This window comes from Peromyscus californicus, unplaced genomic scaffold (assembly GCF_007827085.1).
Source record: "Peromyscus californicus insignis strain IS unplaced genomic scaffold, ASM782708v3 Scaffold_11__1_contigs__length_118956290, whole genome shotgun sequence".
NCBI lineage: Eukaryota > Metazoa > Chordata > Mammalia > Rodentia > Cricetidae > Peromyscus > Peromyscus californicus.
Window position 1 is genome coordinate 52,057,481 of NW_026294402.1, and position 23,477 is coordinate 52,080,957.

General features: G+C 52.4%; 2 protein-coding genes across 5 annotated transcripts in view; both read left to right on the forward strand.

The window, feature by feature from the left end:
* The window catches only part of Scamp2 (secretory carrier membrane protein 2), a 29,005-nt gene extending 16,940 nt beyond the window's left edge, over positions 1-12,065 (forward strand). Inside the window, exons 4-10 of one of the 2 annotated variants that reach the window (XM_052761684.1) lie at positions 459-587; positions 1,671-1,788; positions 3,687-3,815; positions 4,423-4,582; positions 5,957-6,058; positions 10,339-10,459; positions 10,682-12,065. In XM_052761684.1, the coding sequence (XP_052617644.1) occupies positions 459-587; positions 1,671-1,788; positions 3,687-3,815; positions 4,423-4,582; positions 5,957-6,058; positions 10,339-10,459; positions 10,682-10,816 (894 nt within the window). In that variant the 3' untranslated portion in view covers positions 10,817-12,065. The remainder of the gene's footprint in view (positions 1-458; positions 588-1,670; positions 1,789-3,686; positions 3,816-4,422; positions 4,583-5,956; positions 6,059-10,338; positions 10,460-10,681) is intronic. The other variant, XM_052761675.1, reaches the window with a different exon arrangement.
* Positions 12,066-12,775: 710 nt separating this feature from the next.
* Ulk3 (unc-51 like kinase 3) lies at positions 12,776-19,466 on the forward strand. Of its 3 annotated transcripts, none has more exons than XM_052761633.1 (16): positions 12,776-12,995; positions 13,600-13,740; positions 13,824-13,944; positions 14,426-14,530; positions 15,219-15,362; positions 15,562-15,644; positions 16,076-16,231; positions 16,405-16,510; positions 16,701-16,741; positions 16,977-17,079; positions 17,213-17,277; positions 17,363-17,441; positions 17,516-17,553; positions 17,852-17,899; positions 18,044-18,110; positions 18,204-19,466. In XM_052761633.1, the coding sequence occupies exons 1-16, from the start codon at positions 12,894-12,896 to the stop codon at positions 18,218-18,220; spliced, it is 1,416 nt and encodes a 471-aa protein (XP_052617593.1). In that variant the 5' UTR covers positions 12,776-12,893; the 3' UTR covers positions 18,221-19,466. The 3 variants fall into 3 exon arrangements, with proteins under 3 accessions (XP_052617593.1, XP_052617602.1, XP_052617585.1); XM_052761625.1 differs by having other exon boundaries at positions 12,777-12,995; positions 17,513-17,553; XM_052761642.1 differs by lacking the exon at positions 13,600-13,740 and having other exon boundaries at positions 17,513-17,553.
* The last annotated feature ends 4,011 nt before the right edge of the window (positions 19,467-23,477 follow it).

Sequence of the window (23,477 nt, forward strand, 5' to 3'; positions counted from 1 at the left end):
AGTTGAACCCATAGGGTTGGGGGCAGGCAAAGGGCCTTCATCCCTGAGGCGGCTTGTGAATTTCCTTGGAGCCGACCTATGGTCTCACTCCTCCCACTCCCCACACCGGAAGTAAGCACTACTCACCGGGCTGTGATCCTTGGTGTCTTCGAGAGCATCTGTCCTGCTGTGCCCCTGCAGGTCCTCCTTAGGACCCAGGATCTGCCTCTTTATTTTTTAGTTTGTGGTAGTGGGAATCAAACAGGGCCTTCCAAATGCTCTGTCACCAAGCTACATCCCTGGCCCCTCTCTTTTTCAACCTCACTTATTCCTTCTTGCCTTCTGTTTGCCTTTGTCTTCTGCTAAACCTTGTCTGCTTGTGCCTGATGCTGACCTCGGTCACCTCCCCACCCCCAACCCCACCCCAGGCTTCTCACTGCCCTGGTGAGCATGGCCCACAGTGGAGTTGTGTATTGCAGCTCCTGCTTAGGCAGGCCAGCAAGTTTCTGCCTTCCCGATTCCTGGCAGCGGGTGAGCCCTCAGAGAGGCACATGCTACTAGGAGGGGATAGTACTCCCAGGGACAGCTACATGCGAAAGCTTCCGAAGGTAGGCCTAGTGCAGATGAGCACGAGGGCGGGCTGGGCCCCTGGAGCCTGCAGGCTGGGTCCTAGAACCCTGTGAAGTGAGACAAGCCCTGCGTGCAGGGTGATGGGATGCAGAGACCCCCCTCTGTTGGAGTGACAGCACAGGCAGATGAGCCCAGCACCTTCAGTGTGACACTGTACGGTCAGCCTAATCCAATGTCTGCAGTCCACCTCCCAGAGGCAGCCTTACCTCCCTGGAGAACTGCTTCGGTGAATGTGTGTGTACACACATGCCTAGTTGTCACCCTATGAGATGGCCAGTGTACCGCCTGCTCCCTCAAAGAGGACCACAGTCTCATTCTTCAGGAGGAAATCGGGGCCAGACAGTGGTGGCAGCCACAGGAGCAGGACCCTGGGCCCAGTTCTACTCAGCCGAGAGTCCCTGAGCTGCCTCATTAGAAGGCTCGGCTCTGCTTGCAGAGGTGATAAAGCTTGGCCCCTGCATGCCATGAAAGTCAGGCCGAGCAGGGCCATACATCATGGACTGTCCCCAGAGCATGACCACACACAGTTCAGGTGGGCCTGGGAGGCAGCTCCTTGGACAGAGTAGGGGGAGCTGCTTCGGTGTGGGTTACTGAGTCTCTGGTGCCTGTGGCCTGCCTCACAGCCTCCCTCTGAGCTTCTGCTGGCAGCTTAGCATTGTGTCCACTTTGCACACAGCTTTGGGTTCTTTCCTTCAGCTTCTGGTCTCAGTTTCTGGCTTCAGGTTGAGCTCTTGTGAGGTCTGTCCCCTTTACTGTTACCCAAAGGACAGTATAATTTAGTTTAGCCTGGACTCCATATGGGGGACTAGATGAGCCATGGGGGAGGGGGAGGAAGTGGAGAGTCTTGGAGAGGACTGAGGAGTCCAAGGTGGTATATGGGTAGTGGGTCACCTAGGCACTTGCCTGGTATTCCTTAGTACCCAGGACACTTTATTGGGCAGGACCGCCTCTGCAACCACCTGCCAGCTCTTCCTGCCTGGGTGCAGCGCCTCTGCTGGCCTGCCTGGGCTGACACTGTTCCTTTCTCATTTCTGGCCATTCCCTGCTCCTGTTCTCTCTAGGCTGTTGCAGCTGCAGCCCAGGCAGGCCTGCTTCGGCAGCAGGAGGAATTAGACAGGAAAGCTGCTGAGCTGGAACGCAAGGAGCGCGAGTTGCAGAACACCGCAGCGAACTTACATGGTAAAGGAGACTGTCGGGGCTAGCCTGCTCTACCTGGCACAGTCGGTACTCTGACCTGTCTTCATGGGGGATCTTGCAAAGCTTTTGATTTTGGAAGCATATTGGTTTGGGGAGCTCAGCATAGTGGCAATGACTATAACCCTAGCATGTGGGAGGCAGAGGCAGGAGGATCACTCCAAGTTCCAGGCCAGCCAAGGCTATAATATAGTAAGACTGCATTCACAAAAAAAGGAAGGAAGGAGGGTGTTGGTTCTGGGGTTGAAAGCAATAAGGTAGAAGTCAGGAGAGCAGCAGAACAGGCCTGACAGATGTGGGTTATTTTTGCATTCCTTCCCAGCTCTGAAATTCTTTGATTCCGTAGGCCCAGAGTTCCATGTTACTGCTAAAATTCCTTCCCAGAAGGAGACATGGACAAGGTCCCAATGACAAAGTTCACTCTGGGGAACCAGTGAGTTCATTGGGCTTCCTTACAGAGCATAGGTGAGGGGTTACTTACAGGAGTGTGGGTGCTCCTCCAACAGGCTGTCCCTGGAAAACCTTACCCAGCAGGGATGAAGACTTCCCTGTGGGGAGTAGACGGAGCTCCCTTCCCTGTAGACTCTAGCCCCTCCCCAAGGCCGTGTGCAATGAAGGCAGGATTACATACAGCATACGGTAGCGTCTGGACCGTCGGATGAGGGTCTCCTGACCCGCCGCTCTCCGTGAGGGAGGGAAAATGGTCAACAAGCCCAGCTGGGATAATCCTTTTGCTGGAGGGTGAAGCTGAACTCCCCAAGATGGAGCTGCTTGACTTGGAGGATAGTCACCCTATAATGCTTATGACGATGATGACGATGACCCTGGCTGTCCTGCTTAATAAATAAAATACTTAGTAAGAGTAGTTTAAAAGGCATGTGCTAGCTTACCCTCTTAATCCCAGCATTCAAGAAGTAAAAGCAGGCAGATCTCTGTGAGTTTGAGACCAGCCTGGTCCACATTAGAGGTCAGCCAAGGCTACATCACTGTCTCAAAGGAAACAAACACATCATTTAGGACAGTGGTTCTAAACCTGTGGGTCATGACCCTTTGGGTCAAAAGACTCTTTCACAGGGGTCACCAGGACCATTGGAAAATACAGATATTTACATTATGACTCATAACAGTAGCAAAATTACAATTATAAAGTAGCAACAAAAATAATTTTATAAAAACCAAAAAACAAACAAACAAACAACCCTTGCTGGGCACGGTGACACACACCTTTAATCCCAGCACTCCAGAGGCAGAGCCAGGAAGATCTCTGTGAGTTCAAGGCCAGCCTGGTCTACAGAGTGAGATCCAGGACAGACATCAAAACTACACAGAGAAACCCAGTCTTGAAAAAAAACAAAACAAAACAAAAAAATAAAATAAAAATAAATTTATGGTTAGGGGTCACTACAACATGAGGAACTGTATTAAAGAGTTGCAGCGGAGCTGGAGAGATGGCTCAGCAGTTAAGAGCACTGACTGCTCTCCCAGAGGTCCTGAGTTCAATTCCCAGCAACCACATGGTGGCTCACAACCATCTGTAATGAGATCTGGTGCCCTCTTCTGGCCTGCAGGGATACATGCAAACAGAACACTGTATAAATAAATAAACAAATCTTAAAAAAAAAAAGTTTCAGCATTAGGAAGGTTGAGAACCACTGATTTAGGACATTTAGGTCTCTCTAATGTAGTTGGGCTTCATTGTCTTGGAGTGAATTTGTGGCTATCTCTCTGGGTCCCTCTTTGATCTCACTTCATGTTCCATGGAACCCCCTGAAACTCCTGAACTCAGCTTGTAGGGGCACCTCTGCAAGCTCTGCTTTGCCTGTAACTGGGCCAGTGTGTGCGCTCCTCCATGCCTCTGACGAGGCTACATCCTTTTTTCACAGTGAGAGACAACAACTGGCCGCCCCTCCCCGCGTGGTGCCCTGTCAAGCCCTGCTTCTATCAGGACTTCTCCACAGAGATCCCTGCCGACTACCAGCGGATATGCAAGATGCTTTACTATCTCTGGATGTGTGAGTTCCGGGGGGCACTGGCAACATCTTGAGATCCCCATGTTTACTTCGGGCCTTGCTCCCTGGGGTCAAGACCTCTCACAGACTGTCCTTCCCAGTATTTGGGCCGGCATGGAGAGGTTCTTTATGTCCTGTCTGGGAACCTGCTCAAGAGGGCCCGCGAGACCACTTTGAAAGGGAGAGTGGACTAGCCAGAGACTTCTGTGTTCTGTAGAGCTCACCGTACTGAAAGGCTCAACTTGGTGAAGGCCTCCCTTCCCACAGGCCTCTAGGTTCCAGCAGTGAGGAAAATGACCTCAGCTCCATTGTGGGCCTTTGAGAAAGGGTTATTTCATTCCCCAAGGATCAGCCCTGCGTCTGCACCTCACCATGCCTATCCCTGAAACCTAGGTCTCCCTGTCACCTCCTAAGAAAGCTTGGTCCCTGGTGTGAGGTCCTAGAGAACCAGGATCTGCAGCTAATCTTGCCTGAGTATAGACTGAAGTCCCCTCCTATTTTCATAGCCTCCCTCACAACCGGCCTTTCCTAGGGAGTGGCTTGCTGTGTGGGCGGCCAGTCCTCCAGCCACCTTGGGTCAAGCCACCTTTGTCTCCTTGTCCCTTCCCAGTGCATTCAGTGACTCTGTTTCTGAACCTGCTTGCATGCCTGGCCTGGTTCACCAGCAATGCCGCAAACGGGACAGCCTTTGGCCTCTCCATCCTTTGGTTTGTGATCTTCACCCCCTGTGCCTTCCTTTGTTGGTACCGACCGATCTACAAGGCTTTCAGGTGAGTGGAGCTAGTACACGGGATAGGGGGTGGCTGGCATCCCAGGAGCAGCCGATAGATCTAAGCCCTGGGCCCCATCACAGCCCTAGCTCAGAAGAGAGTGGTGGGGAGATTGCTTTCCTTTTCTCACTGAGTCAGAGCAGACAGATTAAGAGCCGTTTACCTCAGCCTAGTGAGGTTTGCTAGAGGCCTGTCCATGAGTGAACATAGGTGGCGGAGGGGGCCTGGGAGCCTCCGCTGCTGCTGTACTGTTCCTGGGCAGACTTGCTAGCAGGCAGGGATTTAGTTGCTGTGAAGAGGGAGCACCTTTCTGAGGCTTGAGGTGCTGCTGCTCTTCAGATGTCAGATGCCGTCTGTGGTTCATCTTTATGGTCTTAGGCATGTTTGCCAATGTGTAAGCTAGCTCCCGTGAGCATAAACGGATGTATCTGTAAGACCCCCTGGGGATTTGGAATTATACTTCATGCTTGATGCTTTTAGGGCTGGGAGTCCTCCAGATCTCGAGAAGAAGAGCTGGGAGTATCAGCAGGGCAGATCCTGCATTTCCACAGTATTCTGATTCTCAAGGATGCAGTGGTCAAACCAGGGATATGGCTCAGTTGATAGGGTGCTTGCCTAGCGTGTGCAAAGCCTGGGTTCTATTACAACTCCACAAAAAACTAGATTTAGTGGCCAGCATTTGGGAGGTGTAGAAAGGAGGGTCAGAAGTTCAAGGTCACAGAAGGAATTAAGAGACCAAACCAGCCTGGGCTTCAGGAGATCCTTGTCTGTGTCTAAAACAAAACATAACAGTGCTGGAAGTGCTTAATTCTTGAGGAGTTTTAACCAGTTTGCTACTCCACAGCTAGGCTAGATTTTCTTCCAACAAAGTCTACAGGGGGTGTGTGTGTGTGTGTGTGTGTGTGTTGGAGGTGGTGTAGGGCATTGAACTCATGGACTTTAAAGATTGTCTGAGTGTTTTGCCTATGTGAATGTCTGTGCACCATGTGCGTGCAGTGTCCTCAGAGGCCAGAAGAGGGTGTTGGATCCCTTGAGACTGGAGTTAGAGACAGTTGCGAGCCACCCATGTGGATCCTGGGAAGCAAATCCAAGTCCTCTGGAAGAGCAACTAGTGCTCTAAACTATTGAGCCATCTCTCCAGCCCAGGTTTGTTTGGTTGTTTGGTTTTGGTATGTGTGTATACATTCACATATATGTACATGCCACAGTGCACATAAGTATGTCAAAGGGCAGCTTGTGAGAGTTCTCTCCTTCCATCCTCTGGGCTCCCGGATTGAACTTAGAGCACCAGGCTTGGTAGCAAGTGCCGTTCCCCACTGAGCCATCTCACTGGCCCCAAGCCCTCTTGTGACTTACTTCTTTCTCTCTCCACAGGTCTGACAACTCTTTCAGCTTCTTCGTGTTCTTCTTTGTATTTTTTTGTCAAATAGGGATCTACTTCATCCAGTTGATTGGCTTGCCTAACCTGGGGACCAGGTAAGACCCGAGGTATCATAGAGGGATCAACTTCCGTGCCATTTCCTAGCTCCTAGAGCGCCTGTTCCAACCATGGTGGAGAAAGGGTGCAGGGCACTCTACGGTCTACAGTCTGCCTTAGTTCTCTGTTGTGTGATGAAACATCTCCTGGGAAGGAGGGATAAACACACATCTACTCACCCCAGATAGGGACCCCATGGCAGAACAAAGTACTGATACCACCAAAGCCTACCTTGGTGAGCCAGTAAGTTTTTTTAGGGTTACTTACAAGGATATAGATGAGGGGTACTTACAGGAGCAGAAATAACTGAAAGACAGCTGTATCACCAAAGCCCACCCCAGCATGGGCAACAGTTCATGAAGCTGGGAAACTGGAGCACCCTGCCCAGCCTGCAGGCAGCTCCACAGGATGGAGAGTGCCCTTTCCAGGTGACTGTCTAAATCACTTCCAGGCAGCTGGTCTGGTCTCAGAGGCTTCTTTCTTTTCAGCTCAGCTTCCTTTGGCAAAGGCTGTCTCTTGGCTTTTATTGCTTACTCTGGCAGGGAGGGGCTTAATGAATCTGGTCAGTTTCAGGGACTTCCTACAGCTATTTTGGATTGTTTACCTTCCTGCTTAAGCTTTCTAGAGGATAGAATGTTTCAATCTCTGAGGAGATTCTATACAACACCTCTTTCCTGGTCATCTTTTTCTTTTTTGTGGTTCTAGGGCTCAGACCCAGACTCAGGAAATTCTCTCTTCCTGAGCCACACTCTAGCTTCCCATTATTTTATAGTAGCTACTTGTCTTTCCTTGTTCTCTATGTTCTATAGTGTGTAGATGAGTCTCACTCTGGCCTGGGACTTACTATATAGCCCAGGGTGGCCTCAAATTCATGGTGATCCCCTTACCTGCCTCCAGAGAGCTGAGATTTCAGGAGTGAGCCACCATGCCAGTTTGGCCTAAGTCTTTAGGGCTGTGTCTGGCAATGCATGGCAACTTCTTGTTTTTATCCTACAGCAATCCCCCAGGGGCTGATGGATGCCCTGGCCTTTGAAGCCCCTAAGTTACACCTTACCTCTCTCAAACTACTATGTTAGCCCAAAATGACCTTGAACCTCTTGTCATTCTTCCTTCCTTCCTTCCTTCCTTCCTTCCTTCCTTCCTTCCTTCCTCCCTCCCTCCCTTCCTTCCTTCTTTCCTTTCCTTTCCTTTTCTCTTCTTTCTTTTTTTTTTTTTTTTAATGCAGCGCTTGGAATGGAATCCAGGGCCTCATGCATGCTAGGCAAGCACTCTACCAATGGAGCTACATCCCCAGCTTCCATCTTACTTTTTCTCTCAGGGCCTTGTGACTCCGGGAGATGAGGCCTGCCTCCTTGGAGAGGTGTCTTGCCATTCTGGAGCATGTAGCTGGCTCGAGTTTCCTGGCTAACTCAGTCTCAGCTCAGAATTAATTTCCAAAAGAAAAGCCGATGGCTGATATTTTCCTGTCTACCCCAGTGCACAGGGGACACTGCACAAAGGTCAAGCTGTCATGGGGCTGAGAGCATGGGCCTGGAAGGGTGGCACTATTTTGGTCCCCTCCCTGCAGCAGTTAGCAAGTCCAGGGTGTGAGGAGAGGGCTGGCTGCACTAGCGTTCGGAGCCTGAGCACTGGCCTCCCGCCACCCCACTGTCTCAGTCTCCTGTTCTAATTGGACCCTTTTGATGGATGGGCCAGCTTCATTGCTTATTACTTTTAGCTAGCTGTTGTTAGGAAAGCTGGATTGGCCAAGTGTGGGTGGCCCATGTCTGTAGTCCAGCACTTGGGAAATGAGGCAGCAAGATTGAAAGTTTAAGGTCAGCCTAAGCTATGTAGTGCATTCTTGAACAGCCTGGAATACATAGAAAAACTCTGTCTCAAACAAATGAGCTGGACCAGGTGGCACATGCATTTAATACCAGCACTCAGGAAGGTAGAGGCAGATGGATCTCTTAGTTTGAGGCCACCTTGATTTACATAACAAGATCTAGGCCAGCCAGGGTTACATAGTGAGATGATGTCTCAAATAAATAATAAATAAGGACAGTGGTGGTGGGTGGGGTGTGCTATGATTAATAACTGCTTTTTGTACTCTGGACTGGGACCCTTGGTATTTGATGTCTGGTCCTGGCCCTGCCCTCACTGCCTTGCACTCAGTGAGCTCTGCTGGCTCCTGCCTGTTCTTGCCTTCCCATAGACCTTCTGTGACCATTTTGTTTTCTCTTTGTCTGTGTGCATGTGTGTATGACTATTCATGTGGAGGTGTGTACGCCTCTGTGAGGAGGCCAGAGGGTCATTCTTCAGGCACTGTCCACCTTGTTTCTTGTTTACTCTTTTACTTTGTGTGTGTGTGTGTGTGTGTGTGTGTGTGTGTGTGTGTGTGTGTTGCATGCATGCATGCATCCAGATGGAGATCAGAGAACAACTTGCAGGAATTGGTTCTTTATCTACCACTTGAGTTCCAGGAACTGAACTCAGGTCATCAGACTTGGCAGCAAGCACCTTTACCTGCTGAGCCATTTTGCCACCCCTCCACTTTGCTTTTTGATACAGGATCTCTCCTTAGCCTGGAGTTTGCTGAAAAGACTAGCTAAACCAGCAAACTTCAGAGATCTGCCTGTCTCTGCCCTCCCAGTGCTGCCTGGGATTAGAAGCATAGGCTTTTTTATGTGGGTTCTGGGGTTCTGAATTCAAGTCCTCATGCTTATGCTGCAAGTACTTTACAAACTGAGTTCCCCCCCTTTTTTTTTGGAAACAAGGCTGCTGATCTTCCTGCCTCTTCCTCCCAATTGATAAGATTACAGGTATAAGCCCCAGCACTTTGCTTTCATACACAAAAATTTTCCTTTATTTAGTGTGCATGTATATGTATGTAGGGACCCACATTTGAGAGTGAGTTCTCTCCTTCCACCATGTGGGTTCTGGGGATCAAACTCAGGTTGTGAGGCTTAGTGGCAAGTCCTTTACTGGGTGAGCCAGGTTTCTCTGGTGCTGTGATTTTCTTTTGTTGTGTATGTTTTTGGTGTCACACTTAAACCACCAGAAAATTCAAGGTCATGAAAAGTTACTTCTGTGTTTCTTCTAAGAGTTTTTGTTATTTTGAGACAAGGTCTCTCTATGGTTCCTTGCTGTCCTGGAGCTTACTATGTAGACCAGGCTGTGGTAGGACTTATATTCTCCTGCCTCTGCCTCCTGAGTACTGGGACTAAAGGTGTGTGCCACCGTGCCCAGCTTTTTAAAGAGTTTTATAGCCTCAGCTCTTACAATTAAATCTTTCCCCTATTTTGAGTGAATTTTAATATATGATTGAAGTAAGGACCAGTTGTCCCAGTACCATTTGTAAAGAGACTATCAGTTCCCCTTAGGGGGTGTTAAAATTTTTTTTATTCCATTTATTTATTTATTGGGTTAAGGCACACGTACGCCAGGACATGGTATGAAGGTCCAATTAAATTTTTTTTTATTCCATTTATTTATTTATTGGGTTAGGGCACACATACGCCAGGACATGGTATGAAGGTCCAATGATTTAAAAAAAAAAAAAAAAAAAGAGACTGGGGCTCAGTGGTTAAGAGCACTGGCTGCTTTTCCAGAGGACCCGGGTTCAATTCCCAACAGCCACATGGCAGCTCACAACTGTCTATAACTCCAATTTCAGAGGATCTGACAGCCTCACCGACACAACAATGCACAGAAAAAAAGTAAAAATAAACCATTAGGTGTATCTGGACTCTGAAGCCTGTGGTGTTACTCTGTCTTCATGCTGTCCCACACTGTAGCTTTGTTGTAAGTTTTGAAGTCAGGCAGCGTGGGAATAATCCCTTTACAGCTAAGGACACTGAGGCTGTGGGGATGACCACTGAAGGCAGAGGTCCTGATGGTGGAAGCTGAGGTGACAAGGTAAAGGCCACAGGCTGGCCAGTACTCTTCTCCCCAGAGTCCTCTCTGCAGAGCCAATGTCTTTCCTGTCCCCACCCTCAGTCAGCAACGTACACTGAGCCTTTGGCTGACCCTGACAAGGCAGTTGCCATATCTCCTTTCTAGACCTCACTGGGCCAGAAGATTTCCATGTGACTCCACCTCTGAGACTTCAGGAGAGGTCATACTGGAGCAGTGTGGGCCTATCAGTGCTCACAGCCTGGTCTTTCAGAGGAAGGTCATTAAACCACAAGGCTCCCTGTGCTGCAGGGAGATGCCCAGGGTGGCCAGGACACAGCCATTTGGGGAAAGTGCCCTTAAGGACTTGGGAGTCTCACTCGTACCTCTGGTTTCTCCTTTGCAGTGGTTGGCTTGCAGCCCTGTCTACACTGCATGATGGGCCCTTAGCCGTGTCCATCATCATGATGGTAGTGGCTGGCTTCTTCACCCTCTGTGCTGGGCTATCACTCTTCCTCCTGCAGCGGGTAAGTAGGGTGTGAGCCAACAGCAGACACAAGGAAAAGGCCTACCTCTCCTGAGTGGACGTCTAAATAGTCCTTGTCCCTGAAGTCCTCAGTAGCCTAACATCTTTGTCCAAGGCTCCGGGTGAGCAGGCAGGCAGGGTTGCACTCTTGGGGGCCCTTTGGGAGCATACCCTGATGGCTCGGATTGCTCTGGGCTCTTCTCACCCTGGCCTTGTTCCCTAGGTTCATGCCTTCTACCGCCGAACCGGAGCCAGCTTCCAGCAGGCTCAGGAAGAGTTTTCCCAAGGCATCTTCAGCAACAGGACCTTCCGCAGTGCCGCCTCGTCCGCTGCCCGAGGAACCTTCCCGGGGAACTAGTCTTCCCGACGCTCCTTCCCTCACCCCAGCCTCTTCTGTCACCTGCCTTCTGAGCTGCACTTTCCGTGGGTGCCTTACACAGTGGTTCTGCCCAGCACAGACGTGGCAGGGATTTTGTCTTGTCCCTGTTCCTTCCTCAGCAGGCAGCCCTCCCTTCCACGTAAGGGAGGGGAGGAAGGGACAGGGACAAGGGAAAAGGAAAAATAACAAAGCTGTCTTGTCTTTTCTCACGGTGGATTTTCTGACGGTAGGATTTTGTCTGGAAGCAGTGGGACTGATTGCCTTGAAAACAAACGCACTCACGTGCGTGTAGATTCACGTCCCCCACTCAGGATCCTTGGCGGGCCTGGGCTCACTGGACCAGGAATTTTCCATAGGCATCCTGGACTCCACTCCCCGCTCTGCAGGCTTGACCTGTACTGGGGCCTCCACAGGCTCACCTTTCATGCTTAGGCTTCGTAAGCCTTCCCAGGGCTCCACTCTAGGTGAGCTGTGTTCTGGTGGGTGTGCAGATGCTCCTCACATTGCCTTCGAGTGGTCTCTAGGTGTTCCTCACAATAGTCATGACCCTCCATGCCTGCTCTGTCCCATGGTATAATAGCACCTTGTGCCCTCTGGGGGCCTTCACGAGCCCTTCTCGTCAGACTTCTGAGTGGGGTTGGTTGGGACTTGGGGATTGCCAGGGACTGAAGACAGCCATTGCCCTGCCCAGCCTCTGGCAGTCTTCTGAGAGGGTAGGTGTCATTTGACCTGTTTGTTTTGGCTTCTGTCCTGAGGGACTCTGCCCCTCTGCCTTAGCCTTACTCCTGCCCCATCTTCAGCAATACTCACCTCTTACAACTCTTAGGGTGGCTGGAGGAAGTCAGTCCAGAACTCGGTCCTGCAGGCAGAACTGCTGAGCCATCTTTCTGAGGATTCCTCCCACACTCACAGTGGACTCTGAGTCCCTTTCCACTTGTCCTGGGGACTCCACAGGTGTGTCACTGCAGTGGCACTTAGGTCACTGTTGAACCTGGACCCTGTGTTGTGTGAGTGCCGCAGGAGTTCACCAAGATGGCTAGCCTCCTGCCTCCGGGAACGGGGCCCTCCTGAGGCTACCCTCATGCTGTCAGCCCATTTATCCCTAGAGCCACTGAATGGTAATGACAGCCACCAGGGTTTTGTAAACTTTCTGGTGTTTTCCTCCATGTACAAATGTATATGTCATGTCTCAATTTTTGTGCTTAAATAAAAATAAGATTTTCGGACAGCGCTGGTCCTGATGTCTCTGGTGGACTTGGGAGGACTGTGGCCTACTGAAGTATGGGCTGATAGCCTACTAAGATAGGTGAGGTGACAATTAAGATCCTTGGCAGCTGGACTGTGAGAGACTGTTAAACCACTCAGCTCCGAGGAGGAACCTCTTCAAGAGTGAAAGGCAGAAGGGAGGACTCTGGCAATGGTAACTTGGCTCTTCCATAGGTATTTTAAAAAATTATTCTTAGCCAGGCATGATGGTGCACCTTTAGTTCCAGCCACTCAGAGGCAGAGCCAGGCAGATCTGAGTTCCAGGACAGCCAGGGCTACACAGAGAAACCCTGTCTCGAAAACCAGTATTTTTTTTATATTCTATTGTGTGTGTGCCAGAGTGTGTGTGGTGATCAGAGAACAAACTTGCTGAAAAGTCTGTTCTCCTTCACCCAGTGGGACCCAGGGATCTCCCCAGCCCACTGTTTCTGGTCTTAGAGAGTAGAAGGCCAGGCTCTTCATCCCGCCCCCAACGTGGGTGGTCTCTAGGATGCGGTGTGCTGAGAGAGGGTTTCCCATGTGATAGTGTCCTCAATCCTCGACCCACTTCCGCTACGCCCACTGAAGCCTCGGTGTCTGAAAACAGGCCTGGCAGTCCCTGGCAGAAGGTGTCACCAAGCCCCGGCGGCAGGCGGGGAGGAGCTTCGCAGGGGCGGGGTCGAGCTGCGCTTCCGGCGGGCGGCGCTCGGGCCGTGCGGAGTCCCGCCCCGCCGCCCCTCGAGCGCCCCCAGTTTCGCTTCTGGCCGGAACCTGCGCCCCGAACCAGGAAGCACCTGGCGGCGGGCGAGGGATGGCTGGGCCCGGCTGGGGTCTTCCTCGGCTGGACGGTTTCATCCTTACCGAGCGCCTGGGCAGTGGCACGTACGCCACGGTGTACAAGGCCTACGCCAAGGTGGGTGTGGGCGGGCCGTGCCCGAGGTGTCCTGGCGCCGGGCACCCGGCTCCTGTGCCAGCCAACCCCCAGCAAGCCCGGCTGGGTGACAGGCCGGCCGGAGCAGGAGCGAGGCGGCCGCCTGGCCTCAGGCGGGTGGAAGAGGCTGGAGCCGACTGCCCCTCTTAGGTTTAAAAACAAACACACGCCAGTTTGCTCTGGAAGGGTGGGCAAAGACCTGAGGGAACCTCAGTGTCAGTGGCTGAAGAACCGGCTCCGCATGGAAGTCGCCTTCGGGGCTGGGAGGATTCTGAGACCAGACTCCCAGGAGGCAGGACCAGTTAGTTAGAAGGCATAGTGGCCAGTGACATGCCTTTTTCTGGCCACTCTAGAATGTACTGCTGTAGGTTAGAAACCGGGGTTAGAGAACACTTGCTGGGTTGGGAAGCCAGAATTCCAGAATCCGGATGCCTCATTGATTTGATAAGGGGAAGCTGGGAGACTTGGAGACTTGTGAAGAGTGGATAGACCCAGGCAGGGGGGAGGTTGCAGAGGGACCCAGAGCCGCCTCGAGCCCATGGGGCAGGTCCCCTCAAGATAGAGACCCAAATTTCCTGTCCCACAGAAGGATACTCGGGAGGTGGTAGCCATAAAATGCGTGGCCAAGAAAAGTCTCAACAAGGCATCTGTGGAAAACCTCCTGACTGAGATTGAGATCCTCAAGGGCATTCGGCACCCCCATATTGTGCAGTTGAAAGACTTCCAGGTGTGAGCCTGGGGCGGGGCTCCCTCCAAAGGAGGCTGGAGAGGGGATGCTGCCTACATCTGCCTCTTTACTTCCAACCACAGTGGGACAGTGACAATATCTACCTCATCATGGAGTTCTGCGCAGGGGGCGACCTGTCTCGCTTCATCCACACCCGCAGGATCCTGCCTGAGAAGGTGGCTCGTGTATTCATGCAGCAGCTGGGTAAAGGCCAACGGCACACTCCGTGTTCTAGTCTCCCCTGTCCTCATGCTTTGCAGTTTTCCGTGTTTGTGTCCCTAGCATCTGTGGGGGAGTTCGGGCTTCCACATGTGGAGCATGATGTAAGAACCTTGCAGAATCTTCCAGGGCCCAGTAGGTGGAACCCAAGTGCTTTCGTGAGGAAGAATACAAAGTCCTAAAGGGCTTCGGCTTTTCCGGAGGCTCCTGGAAGGAAGGGGGGCGGGGTCTTAGGAAGGGTGCAAAGAGCAGGCATTTGGGGGAACTCTTAGAAAGTGGCAGAGTTCCAGGTGGTGGTGGCACATGCCTTTAAAAGTGGCGGGAGTCTGGTGCTTCTGTGTATTCTGTAGACCAGCCAGGACAAAACTGCAGTAATGCAGCCGGAGGAGGGTAGATGGAAGCCTGGGGCGGGGAGAGGCAGGTGGGAACTAGGCTCTGATTCATTTTCGTGGGGTGGGCTCCCCAGCTAGTGCCCTGAAGTTCCTGCACGAACGAAACATCTCTCACCTGGATCTGAAGCCACAGAACATTCTGCTGAGCTCTTTGGAGAAGCCCCATCTGAAACTGGCAGGTCTGAGTCTGGAACAGCAGGGTGTTGTTTTAGAAGGGGTAAAGGGCTCCTTGCTGGGCTCCCTCAGCACCCTAGTTCCCAGGGGTGTCTCTGTTAAGTCATTGGTGACAGGTCAGGGGATAAAGGGCTGAGCCCATCACCAAAAGGTAGCACCCGTTCTCAGGCTGCACACACTTAAGTCCTGTAGTGTTGTGGGTGGAGTTAGGGATCACTCTGGGTCAGAGTTGGGGCTCAGTCTGGAAATAATGCCAGTATGTGACCAGCATCCAGCATCAGTCTGTGAGCAGGGACCCAACTTAATCTGTCATTAGGATTAGGGCTCAGTCTGGACAGCTGAGGAGAATATGGCAGTGGAAGGGTGGTTGTGGCCTCTGATAAGATTTGAAAAAGAATGGATTGAGTTTGGAGGCCAGAGAACATGACATAGCTTAATCCTGTCGGGGGAGGCAGGGGGGCTCTCAGTGCACATTGTGTTTTGAGACGGCCTTCTTAGGAGAAGGTGCTTAAGGGGCTGTGTGCCACGAGGAGGGTTTCCACCCCAGAGAGTGATATAGGCCGAGTGCTGTGGGCCAGTGGCACAGGGGAGGAGGTAGGAGCAATCCAGGTGAGCCTAGGGTTGGGAGGAGCTCTGACTGGAGTCTCAGTAGCAGTTGGGATTTGAACCCTGTGCCTGGCCTCTTGCCTGCAGACTTTGGCTTTGCACAGCACATGTCTCCGTGGGACGAGAAACACGTGCTTCGTGGCTCCCCACTCTACATGGCTCCCGAGATGGTGTGCCGGCGGCAGTACGATGCCCGTGTGGACCTCTGGTCTGTGGGGGTCATCCTGTATGGTGAGACCTTTGTCCCCTTGCTGTCCACCCCGATTATTCTGCATTTGGGCAAGGCTTCTCCAGGCCCCTCCTGGATTCTAATGAGAATTGAGGGACCCAGGGCTCTACTCTGAGGAATTTTGGTTCCCTTCCCAGGGGTGAACGAGGCAAGACTTAACCCTGTTTCCTTCCAGCTCCCCCCCTCTGCCTTCTTCCACAGAAGCCCTCTTCGGGAAGCCCCCCTTTGCCTCCAGATCGTTCTCAGAGCTAGAAGAAAAGATCCGCAGCAATCGAGTTATTGAGGTGCGTCTTGCAGGGAGGGTCTTGGCATCCACTGGGGATTGAGGGATTCAGGGCCCTAGGTTTTTATCATATCGCTACAGACTGCAGTCTAGGCTCCAGGCCTTTCAGGGTGGTAGGGCATGCTCTGCGTGGAAGCATAGGCTCTGGTCCATTTCTGGGGATCCAGATCAGCCACGCAGGCAATAAATGACCTATGGGGAAAAGGCCATGATGAAGCCAGGCCCAGTCTTCCCATAGTCCAGAGCTAGAGGCAAATTCCCAGGATGTTTGGCTCTCTTCCTATTCATCACCAGGACCTGCCATATTCTCCCCAGGTCTCAGATAACCCACCAACAAACGTGTACCCCTTATGGGAGTTCCTAAAGGGCCTCGGGCTTTGGACTCAGATGCTGGAGCCCAGTGTGATGTGCCCCTGCTCTGTTCCTCTGCAGCTCCCCCTTCGGCCCCAGCTCTCCCTAGACTGCCGGGACCTGCTGCAGCGACTCCTAGAACGGGATCCCAACCGTCGAATCTCCTTCCAGGACTTCTTTGCCCACCCCTGGGTGGATCTGGAGCACATGCCCAATGGGGAAAGCCTGGCGAGAGCAGTAAGCAGACCCATGGGAATGGGGTGGGCTGGGTCTCACTTGCCCACTCTGGTGGTGAGCTGGCCCACGGAAGCTGAGCCGGTGGCCACGAGGCAGGTGGAGTTCTGACGGATGATGCTGGTTGGTGTGGCATTAGGAAGTTAGGTCTGACTGCTGATCCTCCTGTCCCCCAGACAGCCCTTGTGGTGGAGGCTGTGAAGAAGGACCAGGAGGGGGACGCTGCTGCAGCCCTGTCCCTCTACTGCAAGGCTCTGGACTTCTTTGTACCTGCCCTGCACTGTGAGGCCCAGACCATTCCTCTAACCTGGGTACAGAAGGGGCAGGAATGGGGTCATGCTCCCCATTCAGTACCTTAGGGGAGACAGTGCAGAAGATAAACCTGGAGCTTGTGTCTGAGGAGTGCAGAGGGCTGACTGTGGGGCAGGGGTTCCCATACAGATTCCTCATATGAACTCTTCACCTTCCGCAGACGAAGTGGATGCCCAGCGGAAGGAGGCAATTAAGGCCAAGGTAGGGTGGCCTCCCCAGGAGGAAGTAGATGGACATGGAGGGAGAGGACCTAGAGATCACAAGCCTCTGACAGATGTAGAGCCTCCTCTCTCATAGCATAGGGCTGGGGGAAGGGTTGGGTCAGCTTGTTTAATGTCTGACCTGGTTCATGCGAGGCAGTCACTGAGGACTGGAGGCAGACTTGGAGGTGGGTGCTGGCTAGCGGGACAACCCTCAGCCCCTTATTCCCTTACAGGTAGGGCAGTATGTGTCCCGGGCGGAGGAGCTCAAAGCCATCGTCTCCTCCTCCAATCAGGCCCTGCTAAGGCAGGACACATCTGTCCAAGGCCTGCTGCGAGGTAGGCTGCAGTTCCTGGTCCGTGTACGAGTCCTGGCAACCCCACTTCGTCTTGACAAGGAGACTGAGGTGGGCTTTCTGTGAACAAAACAACAGGCTGCTCCCCTCACTGTGAGCCTTTCCTCTTCCGTCAGAGATGGCTCGGGACAAGCCCCGCCTCCTTGCTGCCCTGGAAGTGGCCTCAGCTGCCATGGCCAAGGTTTGTGCTCACTGGGAGGAGCAAGGTGGGACAGGAAGGAAACCAAGGCACAACATGGAATAATGTGTTGCCCCTCTGGCCGTAGGAGGAAGAAGCTGGCAAGGAGCAGGATGCCCTGGACCTGTACCAGCACAGCCTCGGGGAGCTGCTACTGCTGTTGGCAGGTAAGGCTGCAGCACCCCTGCTGCCCCCGCCCCTGGCTGTCCTGTCCTCACCGGCTCCCCTCTCTTTACAGCAGAAGCCCCGGGCCGAAGGCGGGAGCTCCTTCACACTGAGGTACTCAATGCAGTGGGAGTCAGAGTGTGTTGTCCATCCTCTCCTTTTACACAGCTCGTGTCTCTGGGACCTCTTTAGATTACACATGGAGTTCCCCTGCTCTTGGGTATTCCAAGACCGGAGGCCATCCTCAGAATTGTGAAGTCACTGAGGCAGGACTTCAGGTCACTGGATAAGCCAAAAGCCTGCTGGGCTCCTGCAGCAGGGGGGGAGCAAACGGAAGGTCAGAGACAGGGCAGGGGTGAGCAGGCACTCGATGTGAGGCCCGTACACTGCTAGGCATGCCTTCTCTCGACAGGTTCAGAACCTCATGGCTCGAGCTGAGTACCTGAAAGAGCAGATCAAGGTGGGCATGCATGGGCCACCCTGGCAGGGTTGTGGGTCCTTCCTCCTCGTGGTTGTGGGTCCTTCCTCCTCGTGGTTGTGGATGTGCTGTGGCTTCCGAGTCGAGCTGTCTGCCTTACCCCCTGCCCTCTTTTACATCCCACAGATAAGGGACTCTCACTGGGAAGCAGAGACTCTGGACAAAGAGGGACTGTCGGAGTCTGTTCGGAGCTGTGAGTCCTGCCCTGGGGTCTGACAGCCCATAACAGGGTTCTGCCTCTCTTGCCGAAGACCCAAGCCTGACTTTGCCCTTTCATCTCTCCCAGCTTGCACACTGCAGTGACATCAGAAGGACTAGTGGATAGAACACAAGTCTAGAGAGAAGCTATGTACCAACCCAGGTTCGCACCTGTGCACCTGGGACCTTCCTGGATGAACACCTCAAGATGTCCACATCCTAGTTCCCAGTGTTCCTCTGAATGCTCTCCACCCCTGGAGGCTCTGGTGGCCCATGTACTGTGCCGGGTGTACTGAACTCTGGGAGAACTACTTTACTATGACTTTGTTAGTAGGTGACTGCTGGCCTAAACCTGTCGGCTTCAGGACATCATCACACTGTGTGTGTTTTGCTCTGCAAAGAGGACACCATGCCTCTTCAGGGCACCTCTGTTCCTTCCCTGCTACCAGGCAGCTGCTGTACCTGGGCCAACCCTTCCTGGGAGCCTTTATTCCAACCTACTCCCTTCTTGCACTGGAATGGGACACTCCAATACCCCTCAGGGACTACCTACCCTACAGGATGCACTCAGCCCTGCAGAACTCTCTAGTCTTCCTGGGAGTGCACACCTGCCATCCTTTTTAGTACTTTAAGACAATCCTTCATGCATGAATGGCGTGTCCTTTGTAGGGGTGGGGTACATGTGAGAATTCCAGGCCTGTCCCTGCCTTGGCATGGAGGAGAGGTCCTCATCTCTCCTACTTACAGCCCTCTTTTGGGGGGAATATGCCACACTAGCCATATAGTGGGCCCTGTGCTGGAGCTGGGGCTTGGTTGGGCCTGGGTCTTCCCTTTTGTCCTCTTAAGCCATGGGTACCTCCACAGCTTACACTTTGTATGAGCTGGAGATGAACTACCATATCTGGAATTACTGGAAGGTTTCTTTTTTATTTCCCTCCCAATCATTATCTTGTTTCAAATTTTTGTGTTGAAGGCTGATTTTGAATAAGGAGCAGGGGAGCTGTTCTGCATCAGATAATCCCAAACCACAAGCGGTGAGGGTTTCTTTTTCTTGTGTGTGTGTGCGGGGGGTGCAGGCATTCTTTCTTTCTTTTTTTTTTTTGCAGGGGGGGGGGTGGTTCGAGACAGGGTTTCTCTGTGTAGTTTTGAGCCTGTCCTGGAACTCACTTTGTAGACCAGGCTGGCCTCGAACTCACAGAGATCCGCCTGACAGGCATTATTTCTAAAGTCAGAGAATGTTGGTGATTTTTAATCATTCTGCCTCCTTAGGACAAAGTGGAGCCTTGTCGGAGGCTGGATGTATATAAAGAATGCAGTTCATTGTTCTCTATTAAATTATTTTCCATACTCATACATCTCTTCTTGCCTTGGAAAAATAGGTGAAGTGGCCCTGCTCGTAGCCTAGGAAAAGCTGGGGAGCCTGAGGAAGTTAGTCCCAGAGGGAGATGACAGATGTACATCTGCCTTTGGTCTCTGGGGATCCAGGAGTCCCACTGACTGCCACCATTCCCGCCCTAGTGTGTGTTGGGGAGGAGCAGGGCTGGACAGACCTGGGAGCCCAGCCAGGCTCTTGCTCTGCATACCTCAGCTTAGTGGCAAGTGGCAGGCCCTCTAGAACACTCCTCTACACCATCCCACAGTGCACACTCCATGTCCATCCAGTGTCCCAAGCCTCTCATTCCTTCTCACTCTGGCCTGTGACTGAGCAGCAAGCTGGGTTTCAGGAAAAGGGGATCTTTTAGGGTTTCTTTTCCTCATACCTAGTCCCCCAAAGGTCCCTAGACTGGAGTAATTTCCAGCAGTCTCTTGCCTTAATGATTCTTGGGCCTATTACCGTGGGTCTGATACAGGAGGGGCCAAGTCAGAAAGAATGAATTTTCTGAAGCCTTTGGCCTAGCCATTGTGGGGTAGTGTGGAACAGTGTCCTGTAGGGCAGAAGGAACTGCTGAAGCCATGGTTCTGTTCCTTGGCCCAATGCTTGGACTGCACAGTTAGTCTGTTGGTAATAAGGCGGTGTATATAGGCCTGGTATATAGCCTGAGTACAATTAAATGTTATTTTCAAATGTAGGGAGAAAATCATACTTCACATTTTCTCTGGAAATGGAGCAGATGAAAAGTTTCAGTAAGAAAAATTAGGGAAAAGGAGGAGGGATGAATGGAGAAGACAGGCTGACAGGATGGGTGAAGCTTAGGAAAGGACAAGGAAGAGGGCCATCATGTCTTTAGACCGTTGTTTATTGTGATAGCTACACTGGCCAGCTGTCTGGAACAGGGGCCTGAAATTCTTACACAGGGTGTTTGAGGAGTAGGCCCGCATGGGACACCCAATACAGGAAGGGCATGGGAGTCTAAGGCTCTGGGAAGGGCTTCTCCCAAGCGTTGAATTGATGTCCTCCAGGAAGGTCCTGTTGCCAAGATACCTGTGAAGCAGGTGGACTAGTCTGGGAGCTGGAGCAAGCGGGGAGGGGGCTCCGGAGAGCTTTTCTAGTGGCACAGGCCTAAAGGAAGCTTAAGATCAGCTTTTCAAGTATTTTTCCTCTGAGAGATAGAGAGAGAATTGCTGCCACTTTGTACCTTCAAGGCATTCAAAAATGTCTATCCTGGAGCTCTATGTCCTTGTCCTCCCATCTCTCCTCATCCAGTACCATACTGGGCCAAGGACACCCCCTGGGACCGGACCTCCCATTTTCCCAAAGGCCAGCCCTTGGAGGAGCATATAAGCTTCAGGAATAGACCAAGGGATCCATCCGGGTGTCTCTGGGCTCAGCCTGCAATACCCCTCCCCCCTTTTATGAGAAAGGCTATACAGTCTTAGTTCATGAAGGTGATCTGGAAGGACTCTAGCTCCAGAGGCCAAGTTGCTGTCCCAGGCTTCTCTAAGAGGGATATGGCCCCCACTATGAAGCTGAGACAGGAGGGGTGAGGCACATCAATGGCCACTTTTCTCCATAGTAATTCATATTATCTCGCTATCATTTGAAATACCAAACACACAGAGACAGAAACAAAGCTATGTCTGAGCTCACATGCAGACCTACATTCATGGTTCCAGAAATGCAGGCACAGGTCTTGCTGAGGGAGGCAGAGGCAGCCTCAGCAGTGCTACACTCCTGGACCCGGGCCAGTGGCCTCCCCACGCCTCACACAAACTCTGGGAATAGCAATGCTTTGCAGTCACGGGATTAGAGGCAGGACCAGAGGCTCCCCAGCTCCCCAGCCCTTTGCAACCTCAGCTCTGTGGGACAGAGGACAGAAGCCCAGCCCTCCCCCCTTCCCCCCAGTGCTGAGCTGAGCGTCAGCTGGGTCAATAGGCACTGTCAGGAGCTCAGCTGGACAAGTGAATATGCCCCAGATGTCCCCAGTGCCTGCCTGGGGCTTCCAGTGTCTGAGGAGGGACCATCTGGCTGTTGGGAGAAAGGGAGATCCTGCACATTCCAAACCCTGGCCACCCTCCCCACCCCCGCCCTGGGAAACAGCTAGCCTTAGAAAGACACTGGTTATTTCTGCACTCCTCTTCCCACTGGGAACTGGGCCTGAGCTGCCCGGGTGGGTGGGAGGCAGGAAAAGCAGCCTGGAGGCTCCTGAGGTAGGGTCCAGAGGTGCCACCAATTTCTCTGGGACCCTGTGTCTTGTAGAGCCAGAGAACTTGTGTGTGCTGTGGGGGGGGCAGGAGGAACAGGCTATGTATTTTGATCTTCCCTGTCCTGGGGTATTCTTCCCTCAGAATCCCTCCTCGATTCTGGGAATTCTTCTCATTTTTCCTTAAATCTACACTTGCTCGGGGTGGGGTCAGGGAGTAAGAAGAATTGGGGCCAGAAAAACTCTTTTTTCATCACCTTTGTGCATTTCCTATGTCCTGCAAGGGAAGGAAGGAAGGAGGGAGGGAGAAGGAGCGGAAGGATGGCCTATTTGGAGAGGAGGAGGCTAGGCTCTGTTACAAGGGAAATAAACGTTGGAGGCAAATGGCTTCCTTTGTGGTCTTCGTTTCATATCAGATGGGTGGACCAGTCCTGGAGCATGTGATTTATATATAATATATATTATATATAAAATAAGAGTGGAAACAGGATGGGAGAGCTGGAGCTTGAGTGCCTACCTCTAGGGCCTATGCGGAAGACAGCTCCAGTTTGGTTGGGTTAGCCGCTCCCTGTGAAGGGTATGGAACCAAGAATGAGGATGGTATTGGGAGATGCAGAGGAGCACATGGATGGACAGAAAAATCCAGTAACTGAGCTGACAGAGATGGGGGTGGGGCTCGGCCTTCCTCCCTTACCCATCTTTGCCTGAGCTTCAGACTGGTTCTTTTGCCTAGAGCCCCCCATTCCAGGGACACAGCAGACAGACAGGTCAGGGCCTCGTGGAGTTCCTGGGATGTGAGTGGGGAATCAGTGAGGAGGCAGAGTCCCCTCCCACTTCCTGACCTCAGGCACCAAACAGCCCTGCTTTGACAGGGTTCAGTGAGTGTCCCCAAGCACCCCTACCACCTGACCTGCCAGGCTGGCCTCCTTCTCAGCCAGCAAAGCACTGAGGGGGAAGGGGCTGTCCAATCCCATTAGGCAGAAGGCCCCTGAGGGTGGAGGGCTGACGTGGACCCTGCTGTTGATGCTGCCAAGGCAGCCCATGCTCCCCGCACCCCCAGCTTGGGGCTCCTCTGGGAAGGTCAGAGAGGGTTTTGTCCAGTGGCTGCTAAGCGCTTCCCCAGGGGCTGGACCAGAAACATCTCAGAGACTCAGATGCCTCCTTAGGATGCTCAAAGGATGCCCAGTGTGGATAGCCCCAAGCAGTCCCCAGTGTTTCCCTCCCTTATTTTCGGGGCATAGATCCTTTCTGTCCTCACCCCCTTAATTTTTCCTGCCTCTTTCTCTCAGTTCTTCCACCTCAACATTACCTACTCTTGTTTATTTTACAGGGAGACCTAATGGGAAGTTTGCCCTTGAAAACAAACTGTCTTTCCTGCCTGTAATAGTGATGGCTTCCTCACAGGTCTGCACTTAGCTGGTGAGGCCAGGAGGCACCAGGTGCCTGTAGTGCTTTCCTTCTGCCTAACAAGCCCCTGGGATGACCCACTGGAGCAGCTCTTTGGAACTTCCAGAACACCATCCCCACCCTGCCTGCCAGCCACCAGAGTGTGATGACATTTGGAGTCTTCCTTTAAGAGAAACATTTTTCTCTTTTGATTCTTCACTAAAGTCTTACAGAGTGTTGCACATCTGCAATCCCAGCACTTGGGAGGCTAAATCAGGAGGATTAAAGTTCCAGACTAGCCTCGGCTAGATAGTGAGATCCCCTCTCAAATACAAAGGGGCTGGAGAGATGGCTTAGTGGTTAAAAGCTCTGGATACCCTGCCCAGATTCAATTC

Bases quoted from the DNA above. Each gene is read 5' to 3' on its own strand.
- Ulk3 (XM_052761625.1), top strand. From the start codon at position 12,894: ATGGCTGGGCCCGGCTGGGGTCTTCCTCGGCTGGACGGTTTCATCCTT. The intron at 17,080-17,212 runs GTAGGCTGCAGT...CTCTTCCGTCAG, and splicing joins TGTCCAAGGCCTGCTGCGAG to AGATGGCTCGGGACAAGCCC. The intron at 17,554-17,851 runs GTACTCAATGCA...TTCTCTCGACAG, and splicing joins GGGAGCTCCTTCACACTGAG to GTTCAGAACCTCATGGCTCG.